Genomic DNA, 21,218 nt, shown 5'->3' with positions numbered 1-21,218 from the left:
TGACAGAACAAGACATTAACCCTCTAACTCCCAGAAGTGATTAACATGAAACTTCTCCCTAGAATATCTATACATTCTTCAGCAAACAGGTAATGAGAATATTCAAACTTATCTCATAGAGGCTGCTATCTTGATCTAGCACCAAGTTCTCATAACTAATTTACAAGGAAATGTGTAGCAGCTACAGGGAAGAATTAACAATTAGATCTTGGGAGTTAAAGGGTTAAGTAACATTCTACTGATGAACTGTGTGAATCTCCACATACAAGAAAGTTGAAGTGGAACCAGCCACTTGATCAAAATGAAGCAGAGCAATAAAAGATAGCAACAGCCTGTACAATACACCATGGTGTTGAGTCATTGATGAATTGAACTTTATGTAATATGCCGTGCCTTGTGAAACAAAAATGCACCCAGTGCAACAATTGCCACTCCTGCTACAAGTAAAGAGCCACTTCTTAGTGATGATTGGGTTCCTTGTGGTTTCTCATCAGTTATCAGGTCTGGACTTGTGTTGAACACCTTACACTTGATCTGCCAATGGCAAAAAAATGGTTGAACTGTAAGCCTCATGACTAGTAACAACCAACTGTCAGCTCATCTGGTTTAACAGTAATACTAGATGAGAGCAATTCTATTTGAAATCATGTGTAGTGTGAAAATTTTGTTGGTTTGAAATGTTGCAGATTGTGTCTTCAGTACGCAAAATTGAACACAAAAAACAAAGTAGTCAAAATTAAGTAAGAAAAATGTCAAAATAGAATCCTATGATAAAAATTAACCCTTTAACTCCCATGAGTGACCAAGACAATTTTTCCCTACAATATCAACCAGAAAAGTGATGAGAATAAAGAGAAATATCAATTTGGGGATAATTAGTTGATCCAATACTAAATTCTCTGAACTAAACCATGTATGTTTGTATGGTTGACAGTAAGGAGAATCACAAATTTGATCTGGGAATTAAAGGGTTAACTACAAATTAAGTGTAAAATTGTTTTCTTAGACTGCCATGGAATGCCAATCTGTGAATCAATTACAGTGTGGCTCTGTGTATGTCTAAATGACTCTGTATGTTGGAAGATAAAATATTTTGAACAATATTCCGCAACTTACATTACAAGAAATAAGGGGTGCCAAAGACTCTTAACATAATCATAAAGTTATCCATCACATACCTTGGAAATTCTTGTCTTCACAGTGTTGAGTTCTTCATTTAAACTTTCAACAGTGTCCACAGCCTCCTTAGAGTACATTTCCATTCCCTCAGCTTCTGTAACATCCTGAAAATGACAGGAAAACTAAGAATTCATACATACACTCTTGCAAGTGTAACATTTTGCTGAGTTGTTATCAATGACACTTCAATTGCGTTTATGAGGAGAGTGCAACTTAATCTTAACCTTTTGCAAGCCCAAAGTGATGTTTGTCATGGTTTGAGTTCCTAATCTGTGCCAGCTAACAATTATAAAGGATAATTAAAAAGACATAGAAACTCGAAGAAAAAAAGGGCCCTCTTCAGGTGGCAAAGGCATGTTCTACTGGTACCACTTCTGGTTCCCCAAAATAAACTTCCAACCACCCAAAAGACTTTGGAAAAAAAAAATTGTGGTCAATGATTACACCTACTTACACTACACTTAATTATACCTGCACAAATTCCAGAGGTTCTTTTATGGTATTTAAGTGTTTCTGTACATATGAAACACTGCTCCTGACAAATGCCAAATGTCTTGACACATTGGCCAAAATGACTGTCACTTCTGAGGCACTATAAGATTGAAAAGGTAAACAATTTATGATTTGACAGGCCTCACCAAGATGACACACTTACTCCTAAATGTCAGAACAGAAAAGAAGATTCCACCTTAAAATATGTTTTTCCTTTGACTGTAAGCTGGTCACATCCCACTCCTTCTTGTGAACTTCTCTAATGGAATCTAATATCTTTGTTCGCACACCCACTTGAGTAATTCCCATCTATTACAAGCAAAATAAAAAAAAGTGGTTCAACTTTTTACAAATCCAAGCAGACAGCATCTTAATCAAGGATTGCAAAACAAAAAGCAAAGTGATCAAAGCAGCCAGTCAGATCAAAGGAAATATTACGAGGAACCCATGATACATTGCAAAAACATTAAGATGGGATAAATAAGTTGCAATTGGTTTTTGTTTTGCTCTTGTTGTTTGCAGTGATGATGCAACTCCTTGAAGTCAATCACAGGAAAAAGTGAAGCAACACCAAAACAATCTCAGATTTTCCCCACTTATTTAAAAATCAATCTTAGTGTGTTACTCTAATAGACATAGTAGCAAGGAATGCCAGAGTCAAAAACAAGACGAACAGGTTTGAGTTTTAAGTAGCACCTTTGCCTTGTACTTTGGCAAGACAGGTTATTCTGGTAGAGATTCTCTCTACCCAGAACAGTTATTCCCTGTTAGGAAAACCAACAGAGATATTTGGGGTAGCAACAAATGGAAAAAAATGATGCAATATTTTTCCAATCATGATTGATGCATTAGTATTTTAAATAATTTATATTCCACATGTATAGAGCCCATTCACACCTGGTCAAGCTCCTTTTCAGTCAGATTAAGGAATTCCTCAAAAGTCATCTTGTGTTCCTAAACAAAAGGAATTTAATTCAGGCAGGACTGTCAGCCTGCTAACTGACCCAATGACTAAGGAGTGGCCATGGATGTATGAGGGATTTATCTGCTTAATAAATGTTTTGTGAGTAGAGGGACTGATTGACAAAAATCACTGAGGATGGCTCATTGACAGAAGGAACTGAAGGACTGAAGGACTAACGGACTGAAAGACTGGTGCAATGTTGGACTGTAAAAGTAACTGCTGACTAACTGACTGATCAACTGATTGACCCATAGACAGACTGATGGAATAAAGGAGCGATAGACTGACTGACTGACCAACTGACTGATTGACTGACACAGTGATGTACAGACTGCAGCCGACCAGCAGATTGATTCAGTACCATATTTACCTGGCATGTATAATACACACTTAATTTTATGAAAATAACCCTCAGAATCATGGTGCATATTTTACATGGTTCCTGTTGTTTGTCACACACATACTAATTTACATACAACATTAAAAAAAAAACAACAATAAGTATGTCAGTCCCTCTGTCAGTCAAACAACAAACTTCCTAAACATTGAAATGATGGATAACATGCAACTAACCAACAACCAGACTGACTGACAGACAGACAGACAGACAGAGTATTATTTTTACCTGAAATACTGGCAATAAATGTGTCAACTCCAGGCCACACAAGAACATTTCAAGGTCATTATACCTCATTGAACTGCAATCAAATGAAACAAGATCACCATGACACTTATATTTCATTGATCAAAACTAAAACAAACTTCTCAAATGTGATTGGTCATCACTAGCATGATTTGAGCACTAATAAGACAGTGTACAATCATGTCATACTTGTAATTGGACAGCGAAATAGGACAGTTCATGTGTCATGCCTATGTAAGTGGACAGAACACGTCATGAGCATGTGCTGTTGTCTCATATTTTGCCAAGTTAAGTGTTGATATTTTTATGAAAACGTGCAACCAATGTCTAGTTTCTTTCTCAAATTTTTTCATAGTTTTGATTAATTGGTAACAGGACTTCGTGTCATCCAATTCTGTCTGTAATCATACTTGTGATTAAAAAATTGGACTCCCACTTTGCATTCATCTGATTTTGTTAATCACTCATATCATAAGAGACAGCATTGGACTCCACTTGGTCCTATTACCATTATTAATCAAAAGGCATTCCATGGAGCTGCTTTCAGGAAGAATACGGGGCATATACCAAATGTACAAAACATTGAGCAAATGACACACACTGAGAAAAAATCCCCAAATTTTTATTTTTACCATACTTAGATTTTTAAGATTTTTTTTTCTTTTAAGTTGTTTTTCCACCCAATCATACTTTAAAAAAGTTTTTAACCATAATTCTACAACAATTACATCAATTAGAGAAAACATCAATTGTGGCAAACATTACTGAAAATAGCCTTTTAAACTATAAAATATTTGGCAATTACCTGGAGCTATCCTCGCTTACATGAACTCTGCAAAAAGATCGAAAAAAACAATAATAAGGCTTAAGAACCACATGTAGTTAACACAACACAGTACTTCCATCCATAATTTGCCCTACAGTTCAAGAACTTCAGTCAAACCTGTCTTACGCAGCACCATAATTAGGCAGGCACCCTGCATTAAGCAGATGTTCATAAAGTGGTCAATAATGGCATAAAACGACATTTTCATCCTTTCATTATAATACCCCTATTCTGTGGAACCTGTATAAAGTGGTTAATCAGTATTTGGTGGTCAGTCACCAAGACATTCCTAGTGAGTGATGGCTTGATACATGTTTGACTGTAATAATTATTATTATAAGTTCAATTATGCCATCAACACAGCGCTTCTAAGGGTATTGGTAATGTAAGGATAAATTCTTTTTCAGCAATCCCTGGGGATGAACCAAAAAGAGTTACCCTGTGTAACACTGTTAAACATTTTCAAGATTACTCCTACTCCAGGCTTAATGCCTCATAGTAAAACACAAAAACCAATTAATTTATTTCCCGTGAAAGAAGCTAACAGAGTGTCCTTACTTTGAAGATGCTACTGGTTGTGGAGCCACTTCACTGGGCGGCTGCTTCCCACTTGCAGCTAAAGAAAGCATATCTGCAACCTGATAAATGTGAGACATTTCTGCGTGTGCGTCAAGCATGGTGTCATCATTCTACATCTGATTGTAATGATTGGTTTAAAAAATGGAATCTTTATGCAGATTTCATGAAAAAACTTCTGGTTACTAACCCGATGATGCTCACTGGAGTAGGCAAGATCACTTGGTGCCTGGCCATCATTGGAGTATATCTTAGGGTCTGCTCCATGCTCCAATAAAATGCGCACAACTCTACCATGACCTCGATTAGCAGCCCATGACAAGGACTGAAAAACAAAATAATTGACATTCAGCATGGTTTAAAGAGGTTTAGCTATCTTCCAAGATACCAATACCAAATTATGTTTCTGGAGCTCATGAAATCCTCTTTAACAGCAACTCACCGTCCAGCCTCGCATGTCCTGTTTGTTAATCTCTGCGTCATGATCCAGTAGTACTTCACAGACTGTAACTCTTCCTTCCCTTGCAGCATACATCAGGGGCGACATTCGAAATCTAGTTTAATAAAAAATTCTACATCTTTCTGCTCACCTCATGCCTACATTTAGTAGCTTTTTTCACAGTATTATATATGCCTTATTAACCAAGCAGAAAGTCAAGATGGCTGGATATTGGCCGAGTTGTTTTTTTTGCACTTCTATGGGCCAAGACAAAGGCATGCTCCATAAAAACACACACACAAAAAAAAAGGACAATGCAATAACCAGTATCTTGACCAAACACAGCACTGCTAGTCATATAATGAGAGAAGATACTTGAATTTAATAAGCTCACTTACTTGTCATATACATTGACTCTGGCATTCCTTTCCACCAACAACTCCACACATGTCAGGACCTGGTCCTCTGGCTTGTTCCCAGGAACAGCACATACTGCCATCAGAACAGTGTACATCTCTGAATACCAGCATGAAAGGAAAATGTTAATAAGCCTGCCCAACCTAACATCAGTATGCATAGTCTCCATACTGTTCTCTATACATTTCCTAAGGTGCTGACCATGAGAAACCATTGCAGGTCAGCCATATGTGTACCACATGTTCAATGCATACTAGCTTGGACTGGCAAATGATTCCGTGACCTTAACCCTTTAACCCCTAAGAGTGACAAGCATCTAATTTCTCCTCACAACATCACCTCTGATTCACATATTCAGGTCATAGGAATAAAGGAAATGATCATCTAGTAAAAAAGCTTGTGATTTCATAGAAAAGGTTGTGGTTAATCATCGTGGTGAATAACACTAAAAGCTAAGTTTTTCATTTGTCTCACAATGTAGTCACATGTGATGTAGATCACGACATTTTGCTTGCAAACTGCTAGTCTTCTTCAGGCAATAAAGTCGACCGGTTATGCATGATCTCATAAAGCATGATGCTCTGCTGTGATTAGTTTTTTTTCAATGTTAATATTGATGATTACCTTTTATAAAGCTTGTGATTGTTTAACAAATTCTCCTTGTCAGCACCTTAGGAAATGTATACAGAACAGTATGGAGAATATGGATACCAATGTTAGAGTGTAAAGGGTTAACTAAGAAACTTTCACCAACCGAACTGTTATTACCTTTCTGGAAGTTTACATTAGCCCCTTTATTAGCAAGAAGTTCCACCATATCTGGCAAGGCTAAACTAGCAGCTAGCATCAATGGAGTCCATCCTGATTTGAGCTGAACATCTACATCAATTCCTATTTTCAGAAAAAAAAAACAAACAAAGCCATTTAGCCTCAAGAGCTGCAGAATGGTATCTAGAATGAATATGATCAAAGGGAAGAGATATTCTTTACAACTACCACAGAAATAAGCCATAACTGCATCTCACCATTGTCCAGATATTTTTGAACAGCAGCAGTATTTCCTCTCACAACTGCGACTCGCAAATCCTCCACAGCTAACAAGGCAGCAGCTTTCTTAGCCTCTGCTTCTTTTAAATTGTTTGATGAGAAATTACTCCTAAAAAAGTAAAGACTTTCGATTAGAATTATAAGCTGTAGCCAAAACTCTCCATGGTTACTCTCAAAGAAGAAGAAAGTCACTCCAAAGCAGATTTCTTCTAAAAATATTGTCAAGTATTGGTGATTTTACCATTGGTCTTCCACTAACCTGTTTGCTTGCCATAGATTAACCTTCCCAGGGGGAGTAGGGGGATAATTGTACATGCAATAGTTGCAGAGAAGGTCACATATTCACACAAAAACAACACAAATCTTCTCAAGAAATGCACATCAGAAAGATTGAAGGCCAGTGGACAGTTTCATATAAGTACTCCCAAAAAGTAAGACCAAACTAACCTCAAAAACAAAAATTTTCAATGGAAAGAAACAACAACAACACATACTGCCTCAAAATATCAAAAGAATAGGCAAATTAGCCCCAATTTTACCATGGGTCAATTTCCAGGTAATCAATGATACTTCATATTCTCCAAACTGTTCTCTATACTTTCCTTTTTGGTACTGACAAGGAGAATTTGTTTAAAATCAAGAGCTTCTTTAGTTGGTGACCATTTCCTTTATATCATATGATCTATCACTCTTAAGAGGACTGAAGTGTTAACAACAAACATAACAAGGGTGGAGGAACTCTTAGAAATATCTATGACAGTTTATAAACCTTCTTGATGATTTTCCTTTGCGGTTAGCTACCAAACATGGCCTTGAAAATCCCCCACGTCCTCTCCCTCTCTGTAACAGGTGCCCTCGACCTCTGCCTACTCCAGATCTGTCAGACATCGAGTTTAAACTAATCTCATTTTGTTGGCTGTCGTTATTTGTAATTGATGTCTTATTAACTTTGGCTGGCGTCGTTTTCATTGACCTCGCCTGAACAGTATTAAAGTCAAGCTCGTCACCGTCTTCATTGTCAAATTCTTCGCCTGCAGGAATCATAGGGAAGTTGTTTTGTGTATGATCTTTCCTGTTTATGTCACCATTTGTAACGCCGAAATTACTGTTCGTGTTGTGAACAGTGCCCATATAAAAGCCGTCATCATCTGAGTCGGAATCCTCCGCTCCTGCAGGCAGATACATCTCAAAACACCTTCACTATCGTAAGATGCAGAGAAAACTGGCTTCAAAAGACTAACGAAACCGTTTTGGCTCACTGTTCATATAAAGATTTTTTTGCTTTTCACGACAAGTTTTGCACACGTGCTTCGTGCGGTTCACCGCTGAACGCTTGCTGGCGATTTCTAACATGGCGACGGTGCTTAAAGGTGTCGCTTGCCTCGTCGCTGGGGGAGCTAGTGGTTTAGGTCGAGCTGCTGCGCAGAAGTTGGTTCAGCAGGGCTGTAGAGTTGTAATAGCAGATCTACCATCGAGTGAAGGAGACAAAGTTGCCAGTGATCTTGGAGAGAAATGTGTATTTGTTCCCACTGATGTAAGGAGGAATTCCGCTCTAGTCTTCCAAAATGGGGCCGGATAGGGCCAGGTTGTGTGGAGGGAGGGGTAAGCCGGTAAGGGGTGGAGGGAGGGGAACATTGTATGCGACTACGCAGAAAGTGAACCTCGTGGATCAGCTTACGTGTCCAACTCTCTATGAAGTTCTAGGAGATAAAAACTTTAAGGATAGGTTCAAACAGTAGGGAGGATTTCCCAGGGGAGATATATGAACATACGGTGTTGTAGGAGGGAGATTGGGTCGAGGCTGGCACGACACACCGAGCCTCGTCGATCTGTCCTGTACCAATCCCTCAGTATCTCAATCTCTTCTCATCAAGCGATCTTGCTTTGCATCCTAAGAAAACCAAGTTGCTTGCTCTCTACTACCCGCTTGCTTGCTTGCTGGAGAGAAGCAAGGGTCGCTTCAGCAAGCACTGACTTTGTCAAGAATTGTCTCACAGAATTCCTTTCTTCCTGGTGCTTACTAAAGCCAGGTTCTTTATCAGTCTTTCCATTTCACAATAATTCTTTGCAAAAAATTCATAAGTCTTAACTGCCAGAGTATTAAATCAGGGGAAAGTGGATTTTGCAAGTATAATTAGCCTTTTTGGTCTTCCAGGTTTCATCAGAATCTGATGTGAAGCAAGCCATTAAAACAGTTGTAAACAAGTGTGGTCCACTGCGTATTGCTGTGAATACCGCTGGTATAGTAAAACTAGCAAAAACTTTGTCAGACGAGGGTGAGGTCCACCCTCTTGATATTTTTGAAGAAATATCAAAGGTACTATCAGTTTGGTTTTAATCCAAAGCAAATGACACTTAATAATCTTTTTTAATATAACATCAGTAAGACTATTGCATCAGTAAACATTCACCTTAGTGGGAGACAGTTTTTGAGGTGAAGATCAATGAACTTGATTCCATTAGAAGGGAAGGGGGGGAGCAGGTCAGCAATACCAGGTGACATTCAAATGCTTACTGGAATCCTTTCCTAGATTGGGGTTTGACAAACTAATGATAAAAGTCATCTTGGATTAAAATGTTGAGAAAGTGTACACTTCAAAACAGCAGGTACCCTTTTAAGGTTTGACTCTGAATACTCTTGGTTAAGAGTCTTCTCTGCAATTTTTTTGGGAGGAATGATTCCCTTCTCCACATACAAGTGTGAAAGGTCACAGGTGAATTATCAGGAAATCCTGTTGAATATCATCCCTCGTGAGGGGACCAGAAATTCACCTGTTTGACTCATACAACAGGGACCGCGCAGAGGGAGGGGCTGGGGGGGCTTTAGCCCACCCACTTTTTTGCAAGAATAAAAATAAATTAAACAAAAAATAATTTAACAAAAAAATTTTCCTTCACGCATTCTTCTTTAGCCCCCCCACTCAAAAACTTGCTGCGTGGTCCCTGTACAACAGAAACCTGGATAAATTATGGAAGATGCCAGGGATGGGTGCATGGTTATACTTGTTATTGCTGTGTGCTTAGTTCTTCAAATATTAATGTAACCCCATTTCTAATAGAATGTACACCCAAAATGACTTTTCATCCAAGGATTAAGTCAACTTATATTACTCCTTGTGGGAGATTTTGTGGCTGTTAGTTACTCTACATTCTAGAAATCCTCTCAGAAATGGATGCCCTCATGTAATTCAAGAAAGACGCCTGATGTCAGAGTTCCTAAATATCAAGCCTGTTGGTAGCATCTACCAAAGCAGGGTACCCCCCTCCCCTATTACCAGTAAGATGTGAGCTACTTCTATCAAGCACAAAAGTTTAGAAAACATTAGCAAGTTTAATTTTCTTTTGTGTCTTTCCAGGACCCCCCCCCCCACCCCATGATCCAATTTTGCTCAAAACTGAAAAAGACTGAACTGTTTGTGTACATAATTGGTCTTCAACATAGACAAATGAATGAGGGAAGGGTTGGGGGCTATTTTGGACAAGAAAATTATCCTCAATGAATGGCAAGAGATGTTTGACCTAATATAGCTGATGTGCACAACCTTTCCAAAACTCTTTTTTGCTGATCAAAAGCTTGTGAAACTTTTTTATTACCCACTACCTACTCTCAGAAATGTTACTTGCAGATCAACTTGACGGGAACATTCAATGTGACTCGGCTTGCAGCGCAACAAATGGCTACAAATGAACCTGATGAGGGTGGGGAGAGAGGAGTAATTATTAACACCTCCAGTGTTCATGCCTATGATGGACAGTCAGGAAAAGTGGCATATTCAGCATCAAAAGGAGCCATTAACTCTATGACACTTCCTTTAGCGAGAGATCTAGGACGGCATGGTATAAGAGTGAATACAATTGCACCAGGTATATGAATTGAATTTCACTGCAAACTTATGTGAAGCAATTACCATCCAAGGCTAAATGACTGTAAAATGAGTTCGTGTGGGAAAAACCGTGTTTAAATAGCTCATGTTGTAAAGCGCTGGACTGCCATTCAGGAGGTCGAGGGTTCAGGCCCCAGACCGGATCAACATACAGGGTCTTAAATTAACTCACTATAACATTGACAAATGATTAGACGTTCTAATCTTCTGTGATAAGGACGAAGAACCGGAGGCCTCGTCTTCTGTATCTTCTCTTTACTGGTTAGCAGAGAACGTTAAAGAACCCATACACTTCTCGCAAATAGTAGGAAACGTAGCTTCCCGGCTTGCTATTATTTACACAGGGTCCCATTTGAACCAACTTTGAAGCTGAACTGGGCCAGTGGTATCCGCGGGTTTGAATCCCGTCGAAGCCTGAAGTTTCGGGCTTAATTTCTTCTGCAATTTCTTGAATTGCAACTCCATTGCGAGGTTATTGTTAGTGCACGATAAATTGAATTAATACTTTATTTTTAAAAACTAGGAATGTTCTTAACTCCAATGTTAACCAAATCAAGACCAGAACCATCAGAACAACAGAAGATGGCTCAGATAGTTCCATTTCCCAAGCGCATTGGAGACCCAGCGGAGTTTGCGCAGCTTGTACAAACAATCATTGAAAATAAAATGATTAACGGTGAAGTTATTCGGATTGATGGCGGCGTGAGAATGCCATGATTACGAAGGAAATTTTCAATTTTTCGCGGACCTCTGCGTTCAAAACGGAAAGGTTGTCACTTACCTCATTAACTTTTTCAGTTACAAGTTACTCGAGAAGACTCTAATGAAAGGCTTGTTTTCAATATAAGTACTTGTAAATACGACGATAGTTTTAAGTTTCAATCGTAAGCTCTACATCACTGTAAGAAGTCAAGTGTATGGCCATGACCACAAAAACGTGGGCTTTTATTTTTTGGAACTTTATCTTCTATTGAAGGTTTTTCAGTTTCAATCGCAAACTGGATATCACTGACGGGAAATAAACCCTTTGATTCCCAAATCTGATTGTTAATTCTCCCCTCTGGTTGCTACACTTTTCCTTGGAAATTAGTTTCGAGAATTTGGTGTTAGATCATGGTAACAACTTCTACCGGATAAGTTGGAGTATTCTCATTACCAATTTGGTGTACAATGTTCAGATAGTATAAGGTGGAGTGACTTGTTAATCATTTCTGAGAGTTAGAGGGTTAAGTGCACGGAGATAACCTCCTAAACGTGGGTTCTTGTTTTGGAAAATTCAGTTCCTCTATTCGGAAATTAGTTTGTACCGATGATATGTTAAAGAAAAACTCACCGCCAAAGAAACTTCGTCACACAAGCGATTTTGAAACGGTATTAACAGAATAAGGAAAGAATTCTTCTAATTCTGGCGCTTAGACTGACTCTTTCGTTCATCAGTTTTCTTTCGCGTATTAATTAAAGTTAAAAACATCCCTAAGATGTTCTTATAGTTACGCTGTACAATATTTCTATAAATCATCGCCTTGTTTTCTATAGTGAACTTTGAACAAACAAATATTGTATTAGTCACTTTTAGTCTGCAACACACCGTTTTAGTGACAGCTTATCTTAACTACAACTAGCTCCAGTTAAATTGATATGCTTAACAGTCTAAAACATTAATATTTGATATGATTACATCATATTTTGTTTACAAACCAGTATCAGCTTGACTAAACATGCCGACTTGGTAAACAACGAAACCTCTTGGGATGTATTCAAGAACATTACAGTAATATGTCTGTGATGCTAAAGTTGGATAAAAACAATTACATCAACCACGAGAAGCCTGTTAAATCAGCAATGGTGAGGCTCTTCCCACATGATTTTGAATGAAAATAAGTTCAAATATCTACCTTGCAAAAAGGTACTTCTAGCGCATCTGTGCAAGCAGGTTATCAAGCTGTAGTGTACTATGAAGTAAGTGGCTAGAAGGAAATATATGGCGAAAAGCTGTTTCTATTTCCAAAAGAAGAAACGATTTTGGAGAGATATCGTCGCTTTTTGGCTGCTGTTATTCAGCAGTGGATTTAAGCGATGTTTGGATAACCATAAGCAGTAAAGGCCTCTGCGGCTTCTAGTTTTACTTTATTTTATACTATATCTAAAAATTATCAATCTTCTTTTTGGAATGTATAAATAATTTCCCAATCAGCAAAGTTGAAAATGAAGGAAAACTTATCTATAAAGCATTCAAGCTACCACCAAACTTGCCTGAGAGTGACGATTTAAAATAGGTCTTGTGAGCACTAGAATATTTCAAGAAATGTTACATTCTCCTTTTACGATTTCCTTAAAAAGCACACCGTAGGGCCGCGTATCGTCTTTCTGTGTGAGCCAGTAATCAGCTCCAGCACCTGTTTCTTTAGCAGGAATGATTTTGACACGATGAGGATTGACACGATTCTGAAAAGCAATTAAGTAACGCTTACCCTTGTGGTCAAATGGTTGTGCGTAATGGTTTTCAACCATTTCAATACTGGGGCTGCTGTAAACGCCTTTGCCATACAGTTGTCTAGGACCAGGTTTGAAGCCTTCTTTGATGATCTTGTCAGCGTTCTCAATCGCTGTGCCGTGATAAGAAACCGCCCATTCGTTTGGAGCTTCTTCGGTGCGTATGCCATTTGGGCCGAGCCATTCGTTGTAACCGAACTTGCTAACAACTTTGACTGCTATTCTGTTCCAACCGTAAGGTCGATGATATTGATGCCCTCCTCTCATGTATATCTTACCGTCATCTTTGACATTACTAAAATCATAATCGTATTGGGGATCAAGCCCGTCAGGATCAACACTATGATGCGGCAAGCCACCACCTCGTAAACCCAGCACTAGGAAGACGCTACTGCCATGACAAATTCCAAGGCGGCTTAAAGGAGTTTCATCTCTATCATCGAGTCTCTTGCCACAGTAAATCAGACCCATCACTTTCGCGTATATTCCTGTTTCTTCTTCAATAACAGTCTTTAACTCGCTGACTGTGCACGTGTTCAGCACTTTAACAGTGAATATTTCGCCTTGTAGGCCGTATACAAACACATCTATCATGCGGCTTCTCAAACTCGACCGACCTCCAGTTGCTCCCAGAGAAGGCAAAGGTTTCATGATGTAGGTTGCTTCGAACAGTTCGTGTATGTTACTCGAAGGGAGGCCATTTTCACCGAATATTGCTGCAAATCCAGCATTCAGCAATTCCAAATTTGACATTTTCTGAAGTTTCTCTCTTAGATGAACACAACCAATTCGTCTTCAGCGAATAAAGATGAATAATTTATGGCTTATATAGTCTTAAGTCTCCGCTCCTGTTATTCTTGGAAACATCGGATGTTTACCACCCAAGCGGGCAAATTGATTGGTCGGCTTTTTGGGGAAATCGAAAGCAGAATTTACATTTCCGTGCATTTATATTATTTTTCTTGTAAGCTGAAACTGAGCTTATATCTGTGGGGAGGGGGTGGGTGGCTTAGCTTGTAGCAAGGCAGCTGCGTTGCACTAGAGAAACTAAAAACATATAGAATAATAAAAACCAATTGCGTTTTTTAATTAGCTAAGTCATTTTTGCTCCCTAATTAACATACGTTTCTAAGAACGTTCGTGTCCATTGATTAGCTTTTTTATTTTTAATTCCTTACTCAATCGACACACGTTCCTAAGAACTAAATTAAGAGAGCGATTTTTCGAATGATTTTGCGGGGTTTTGCAACGGTTAATTCGCCACTTTGCACTGATGTCTCTCCAAAGGCAAAGGAAAAACACAAGGCGTGCAACTTCCGGGACCTTCTGGGCCGAAAGCCTCCAGAACTTCGCCAAATTTCTTCTGCTTCAAAATGTTGCTCACCCCCAGCTTCGAGACTCGTTTCGGACTTCTTTCCATCTCTGATCTGGTAATTTGTCTTCTGGAATCGGCAGTACATTTTTATCCCAGCTATAGTTGATCTTTACTTGGATTCTTTTGGTAGCAAACAGCAAGAACCTTCCTTAAATTCAGGGTTGAGGCAGTTTGTTGCACAGCGACCTGCAAACTTATAACATTCTCTGTAGGCCTTTTCAAGGTTAAGTCGCCTCAATGTTTACATCCTACACTTCAGCCACCTTATCACCTCCGGTTTGGTTGAGAACTAGACGCCTTTCCTTGATTTTACGCCGCAAATTTCTTTTTCATTGAGCTGTACATTCCTACTTTGTTCAACATATTCGCTTTCGTGGCCCAAAGTTGTACCTTTACCCAAAATGAAACGCATGATGTTATCATTTCACTTTCGTGAGTAATGTTTACCTAGAAAAGGTCGAAGTCTTCTAACGCTAACTTGTGGTGGATTTCATCGCCAAATCCTTCCAGCATGAGTACAAGCACTCTAGAGGTGTTTGGTCACATGGTAGTCAGTTTTACGCATGGCGTGATAGCGTTTTACAACCCGGACGAACCAGAGTTCACGACAGAGTCCTTAGGCTACAATCCATTAGAAAGTACAGGTCGAGAATGGAACTATCATCCCTTGGATGAGTTCATTTATTTTATACAGCGACAGAGGGCACACAGCTGGCTCCTCTTATGTGCCGTCAAGAAATATTGCTGTAAGAGTTATAGACGCTTGCTCACCCCAAGAAAAGGAAGAAACACGAGGCGAACAGCGAGGAGATGACAGAGCAATGGCTTGGAAGAGTTTCAGACCTTCCACTTGTCACACAGTTTGGAGATCACTGTATACTGGAACGTTGATTTCATTACTAACTGCAACAATCATCGGCTCTCTATTCTTGTCGTTTACTTATCTCACCTACGAAACTGCACTCCAAGTGATCCACTTGTAAAATTGCTTCAGTCGTTCGCCATCCGAACTTCAATTTTATTGATGATTGAGTGGTTTTTCACCAGCATGTCTCTAGCGATCGTGATTCACTATCAGAACATGGCCGTCGTGGCTGTTTGGCGAAAAAGATGGAGGAGGCACACATTTGTGGCAGTAGTCTGCGCGGTTCCCGTAGCAATATGGACAAGTGGGTATCTCCTAGAGATTTTGCATGGGCGCTTCAAAGACACCGACCAACCTTGCAGAATGCCGTTCACTTAAGAGTAATAAAGAATGCAAGTTCGACAGATGACTTACGTATCTTCTGTTAATCCCCGAGGTTAATCTGAGATCATGAAGTATATTTGTATTTTCTTCAGCGGCAGTGGCTTATCTTCAACTGCAGTGGTGATGGAAACTACACCTGTCTGTTAAGTTTCCGTCAGATTCATCCCATGTACCTGGTATGACTCATTAATTCATTCAGAGATTTCTACAGATGTTGTATGTTAACGACATTTAAAAAGCGAAGAAAGCCAAACCAAATAGTCAGTTACTTGATATGATAAAAAAATTATGATTTTAAAATATAAATCTGTTGTTCCCTTGTTTTCGTATAGTCAACTAAAGACGCTCAACACTGTCTCAACGTTGTATGAACCAAAAGTACGTTTAGTCGATTAGTCTAAATTGTCTTATTTGTAAAAGACATTTTCACCAAACGGTTTTTTCCAAGGCAGATTTAGGGGATAATATCCGTCAACACGATATTATTGGCCGTTGTGTTCAAAGCTTATAATATCAACATAATGCAAAATAACGTTGATGATGATAAATTTTTTGTAAATATTCTGCATTTAAGTGTATGCATTCAATGTGGTCCTATCACCTGACACGAAGGGCTTTTCGAATGAGCCGTAAAACCAAAACCAAAATACATGCAATCACAACAGCCAATCACAAGACATGAAAAAAAAACCTTTAAGAACCTATGGGAACTCAACATAAAACTGATCAAACTACCTAAAGCGCGGGAAAACGCACGTACGAAGTCGTGAGTGGTTTTAGTTTTGCATCTGATTGGTTAAAAGAGTTGCGTAATCGTATTGGAGATCAAGCCCGCTACAGTCGAGATCTTTCAAGGAAAGAATCTAGTTGCAACTTATATTATATCTCAGAGCTAGCCCCAATTGTGTCTTCCCGTAACTTGTTAAGAACAGTTCTTGTATGTTATTCGAAGGGAGGCCATCTTCAGTGAAAATTGCTGAAAATCCAGCAACTAGCAAATCCGCGTTTGGGGGCAAAATCTGAAGGTTTTCAATATGAACTTCGTAAGTGAACGGAACCAGCTCGTCTTCACCGGATAGATAAAATTTACGGCTCATATTACGACATTAGATAATCCTTTCCCATAATTCTTGAAAACATTCATTGTTTACCATCGGGCCAACTGATTGGTTCTGCTTTTTGCGGAAGTCGGAAACAAAGTTAAAATTTTTGTACAGGGGCCATCTCTTTTATTTTTAGTAAATACAACCCCCCCTACCCTTCCCTGCCTAGTCAGTAGTACAGAAGTTGAAGGTGGGAGCGCAGTTTCGAAAAAAACTGTCGCGCCAACCACCCGACTCCTATTCTACTGGGGACCGTTCGATGTTACTATGTCACGTCACCTTAAAATGCGCTCATGTTATAATGAAAGAGAAAAATAAAGACAGTCGGATTCTGAGAAATGCGCTCATTATATAATGAAAGAGAAAGAATTCAGAGTGAAATAGAGACAGTTGGATTCCGAAAAATGCGCTCATAATATATTGAAGAAAGACGTTGCATGTCACACCAGTAGAAATTGAGAGATAAAGAAAATTAACATACCGCCTACGCGTTGACCTCTTTCAAACAGGGACTTTCCCGAGGATACGAGTCAACGATGGTCTGTTTTTTTTTTTAACCAATCATAAGCTTCAAATTTTGTCTGCACAATGGAAAATCTTTTTGGTTTGTAAAATTCATTTTTAAAGTAAAATTTTCTCGAAAAGTGTAGTAGTGTCCAGAAGCGTAACTTAATTGTCACGCCATCTTCATGTATGTAACGCTTGTCATCAAAGCAAGATAGCGATGCTTTGTTCAGTTCGTAACTACCAAGTTCATGATTAACGCTTCCATTAGTTTTCATTTTATGATATATCTGTTCGTTGTTGAATATGAATTTTCACAGTCGTTGTATTTAATATTTTTTGATGACATTCTTCATAAAAGCCCAGTATCACCCACTCGCTTTGCGGCCGTTTGTTATTGTTTTGAATTCACGGTCTCATTTCTGAATGGCTCTTTGCTTATTGTGGGTTTCCTCTATTTCGACTCGAATCGAAGGCCGTATCTTTTACCTTGTTTGGCAGCTGATAGCGTGGATTGGTGGATTCGTGCTTCATGGATAGCTTTCCAGAAAGGGTGGCAGACACACGAGTTAATTATTATGGTTCAGCATTGGACTCGAACGAGGACGACGAGGAAGAAGACTTATACATAATAATTGCCGAGGTGAGATATTTCGAATTGCCATTGCACGCGGTACCGAATTTATTTTCTACTAAAGCACCTGAATTGCCTCTTTCTTCTTCAGGAAAAAGAAAATGAAAGAGTGACCTGTTCTTGATCGGGGCAATGTGCGCGGAAGAGAGGAAGAGGAGCGTGTCCTTGCAAAACAGCAGACCTCAATTGTGTTAACGCTTGTAAATGTGACAAGTCCAAGTGCGAAAATCATGTATGATACAGAAGCTTACAAATGAAAGTTTAATTACAGTTTATTTATCCTTCTAGCTTTTGATTAGAAATAATTTTCGACAGCAGCAATCGCACAAAGAAGCCAGGAAAATGTAATTCCTGATGGAGCCGCGATCGTTTGGAGGCCGACGGAAGTCGAGCAGTCCTGGTAATTATACATCAGTCGGTAAATCTGATGCTTACAAATGTAATTGTGGTTTCTATCCGTAAATCTGATGTTCGTTTACGCGATTAGTAAAAAAAACTATTTTTAAGTCAGTACTTATTACTGATAACTTCCTAAATTTCACAGTATTTATGTTACTGTGCAAAGGATGACCAAACTACCAGGAGTTTGAAAATTTCCACATCTCGAGCAAAGTGCCTCCCATGATGTGCAAGTGAAAAGTAATTTTTGATTGACTTTAAAATACTAAATGATATGCATTCATTGCATAAATTCATTTAACTTAATCAAAAATTTTTTATAAAATTATTTTCTAGGAATTCACTCAAGCACTTGACAACCCTACAAAGGATGACTTGCTGGAGAAATTGAGTATGGGTGGGGGCAGTTTGGACTTCACCAAACAGCTAGTTGCAGACAACTTACCCGAAGAACCTACATCTCTAACTGACCTTCCATGGTGCAGGTGCCGGGTTTGTTTACCAATGGAAAATGGCATCAGATGTTTTTAACGTTATGAACATTTTCAGATTTGAGTGGCTCTAGAAAATCCAAATCAGCAGTTTGTTTTCAATTTAATTACTCGTAAATACATCGAGAAGTTTTAGCTCTAGTCGTAAGGTTGACATCATTACAATAAGTTAGGAGCAGAGCGATTTCTCAGAAATTTTTCTCTTATTACTGAAAATTATTTAATGATATTTAGAAGTTTTTTGGGGGCTTTTTTTTCAGCTTATCAGTATCGGCATGATCAAACATGACAAGGTAAATAACAGAATGATCTGAAATGTATTCTAGAACGATACAACAATATGCTTTTGAAGCTTAAGCTGAATAAAAGAATTATCGTTCACATTAACCATGGAAAGCCAGTTAAACATGCACGCCCTTCCGGCATGATTTTAAGCATTCCTTACACTACGCTTTTACGTTTACCACCATTGTTAAAAACCAAAATTGTTCTTCCAATAATGTTTAAATAGTCTACGGACAAGCAAAGTTAAACTTTAAGGAGAATTTTATCCTTGAAACATTCGAGCAACTAGCAAATGTAAATCAGTAAACTTGCCTGAGGGTCGCGAAATTCGTGTAAACTTAATCACGGGCGTGTGAGCACTGGAATGGTTTGAAAAGGATTACGTTCATTTAACTTCTTTAATAAGCACACCATAGGGACGAATATCGCCTTTCTGTGTGAGCCAGTAATCGGCCCCAACACCTGTTTTTTCAGCGGAAATGATTTTGACACGATTAGGATTAACACGGTTCTGAAAAGCAATTACTTTAACGCTCATCCTTGTGGTCAAATGGTTGTGCGTACTGGTTTCCAACCATTTCAATACTGGGGCTGCTATAAACGCCTTTGCCATACAGTTGTCTAGGACCAGGTTTGAAGCCTTCTTTGATGATCTTGTCAGCGTTCTCAATCGCTGTGCCGTGATAAGAAACCGCCCATTCGTTTGGAGCTCCTTCGGTGCGTATGCCGTTTGGGCCGAGCCATTCGTTGTAACCGAACTTGCTAACAACTTTGACTGCTATTCTGTTCCAACCGTAAGGTCGATGATATTGATGCCCTCCTCTCATGTATATCTCACCGTCATCTTTGACGTTACTAAAATCAAAATCGTACTGGGGATCAAGCCCGTCAGGATCAACACTATGATGAGGCAAGCCACCACCACGTAAACTCAGCACTAAGAAGACGCTACTGCCATGACAAATTCCAAGGCTGCTTAAAGGGGTTTCATCTCTATCATCGAGTCTCTTGCCACAGTAAATCAGACCCATCACTTTCGCGTATATTCCTGTCTCTTCTTCAATAGTAGCCTTTAACTCGCTGACTGTGCACGTGTTCAGCACTTTAACAGTGAATATTTCGCCTTGTAGGCCGTATACAAACACATCTATCATGTGCCCTCTCAGACTAGACCAACCTCCACTTGCTCCTAGAGAAGGAAAAGGTTCCATGATGTAGGTTGCTTCGAACAGTTCGTGTATGTCACTCGAAGGGAGGCCATTTTCACCGAATATTGCTGCGAATCCAGCATTCAGCAATTCCAAATTTGACATTTTCTGAAGTCTCTCTCTAAGATGAACACAACCAATTCGCCTTCAGCGAACATAGATGAATAATTTCAGTTTTGTATACTCTTAACTCTTAGTTCCTGTTATTCCTGAAAACAATAGCTGTTTATCATCCTAGCGGGAAAATTGATTGGTCGGCTTTTTACGGAAATCGAAAGCAGAATTTGCACTTCCGTGCATTGACATTTTTTCTTGTAAGTTAATACAACCGTATTTTAACGAAACTTTTATCTGTGTGGAGGGGGGTGAGGTCTTAGCTTGTAGCAAGGGGACATTCAGCCGTGTTGCACTAGAGAAACTAAAAACGTATAGTATAATAAAAAACCAATTGCGTTTTTTAATTAGCTATGCCTTTTTTGCTCCCTAGTCAATCAACTTACGTTTCTAATAACGTTCATGTCTATTGATTAGCTTTCTCATTTTCAGTTCCTTACTCAGTCAACACACGCTTCTAAGAACTAAATTAGGATAGATGGAGCAGTCTTATCGACAGGACAGCCTTCTTGCCGTTCGAAAGAGGTTATTCCCAGAGCATTATTGTAGGTTTCTAATGGTAAATCCATAGACGTAGGGGTGTGAAGAGAGTGCTAATAACCAGATAACTGATTTTCCGTATCCATTCTAGCAATAGCCGAATCAAAATTGAAGTGCGTTGAGACTGAGTCATGAAAGATTTTTCCGGAAATTATACCTACCGGTTGTAGGTCAAATTAACATTAGTGCGAACAACGTTGAATTCTAAATTTTTTCTTCGTCGTAATTTGACGGAAAAGAGTTCATAGTAAGCTTTTTATGACTCGATAATTATTTCTTCCATGCAAAAGGCCACAAAAAAAGTTTAAATATGTATAGGGAAAGCTTTGTGTTTATTTAGAAGGCCTAACAGAATA

The 21,218-nt window shown here is 38.9% G+C and overlaps 3 protein-coding genes and 1 pseudogene across 3 annotated transcripts; 1 reads left to right on the top strand and 3 right to left on the bottom strand.

Moving 5' to 3' along the window:
* Positions 1–305: 305 nt before the first annotated feature.
* Positions 306–7,905, bottom strand: LOC131773808 (ankyrin repeat, SAM and basic leucine zipper domain-containing protein 1). The gene is made up of 14 exons (XM_059089758.2): positions 7,353–7,905; positions 6,562–6,692; positions 6,305–6,427; positions 5,518–5,635; positions 5,123–5,234; positions 4,871–5,005; positions 4,663–4,742; positions 4,084–4,110; positions 3,261–3,333; positions 2,569–2,625; positions 1,868–1,980; positions 1,651–1,771; positions 1,179–1,283; positions 306–534 (listed from the first exon to the last, which is right to left on the bottom strand). Exons 1-14 carry the CDS (start codon positions 7,766–7,768, stop codon positions 376–378), a joined length of 1,770 nt encoding a protein of 589 aa, XP_058945741.2. The 5' UTR covers positions 7,769–7,905; the 3' UTR covers positions 306–375.
* LOC131799996 (3-hydroxyacyl-CoA dehydrogenase type-2) lies at positions 7,805–12,018 on the top strand. The gene is made up of 4 exons (XM_059117694.2): positions 7,805–8,117; positions 8,739–8,900; positions 10,210–10,447; positions 10,991–12,018. Exons 1-4 carry the CDS (start codon positions 7,935–7,937, stop codon positions 11,182–11,184), a joined length of 777 nt encoding a protein of 258 aa, XP_058973677.2. The 5' UTR covers positions 7,805–7,934; the 3' UTR covers positions 11,185–12,018.
* Positions 12,019–12,566: 548 nt separating this feature from the next.
* Positions 12,567–13,746, bottom strand: LOC131799997 (uncharacterized). The gene has a single exon (XM_059117695.2). The coding sequence runs from the start codon at positions 13,711–13,713 to the stop codon at positions 12,766–12,768; it is 948 nt and encodes a 315-aa protein (XP_058973678.1). The 5' UTR covers positions 13,714–13,746; the 3' UTR covers positions 12,567–12,765.
* Positions 13,747–19,123: 5,377 nt separating this feature from the next.
* Positions 19,124–20,489, bottom strand: LOC131799999 (uncharacterized; annotated as a pseudogene).
* Between the last annotated feature and the right edge of the window lie 729 nt (positions 20,490–21,218).

This window comes from Pocillopora verrucosa, chromosome 14 (assembly GCF_036669915.1).
Source record: "Pocillopora verrucosa isolate sample1 chromosome 14, ASM3666991v2, whole genome shotgun sequence".
Classification (NCBI taxonomy): domain Eukaryota; kingdom Metazoa; phylum Cnidaria; class Anthozoa; order Scleractinia; family Pocilloporidae; genus Pocillopora; species Pocillopora verrucosa.
The sequence above is the reverse complement of the archived record's forward strand: the minus strand, read 5'-3'. Positions and strand labels throughout refer to the sequence as shown.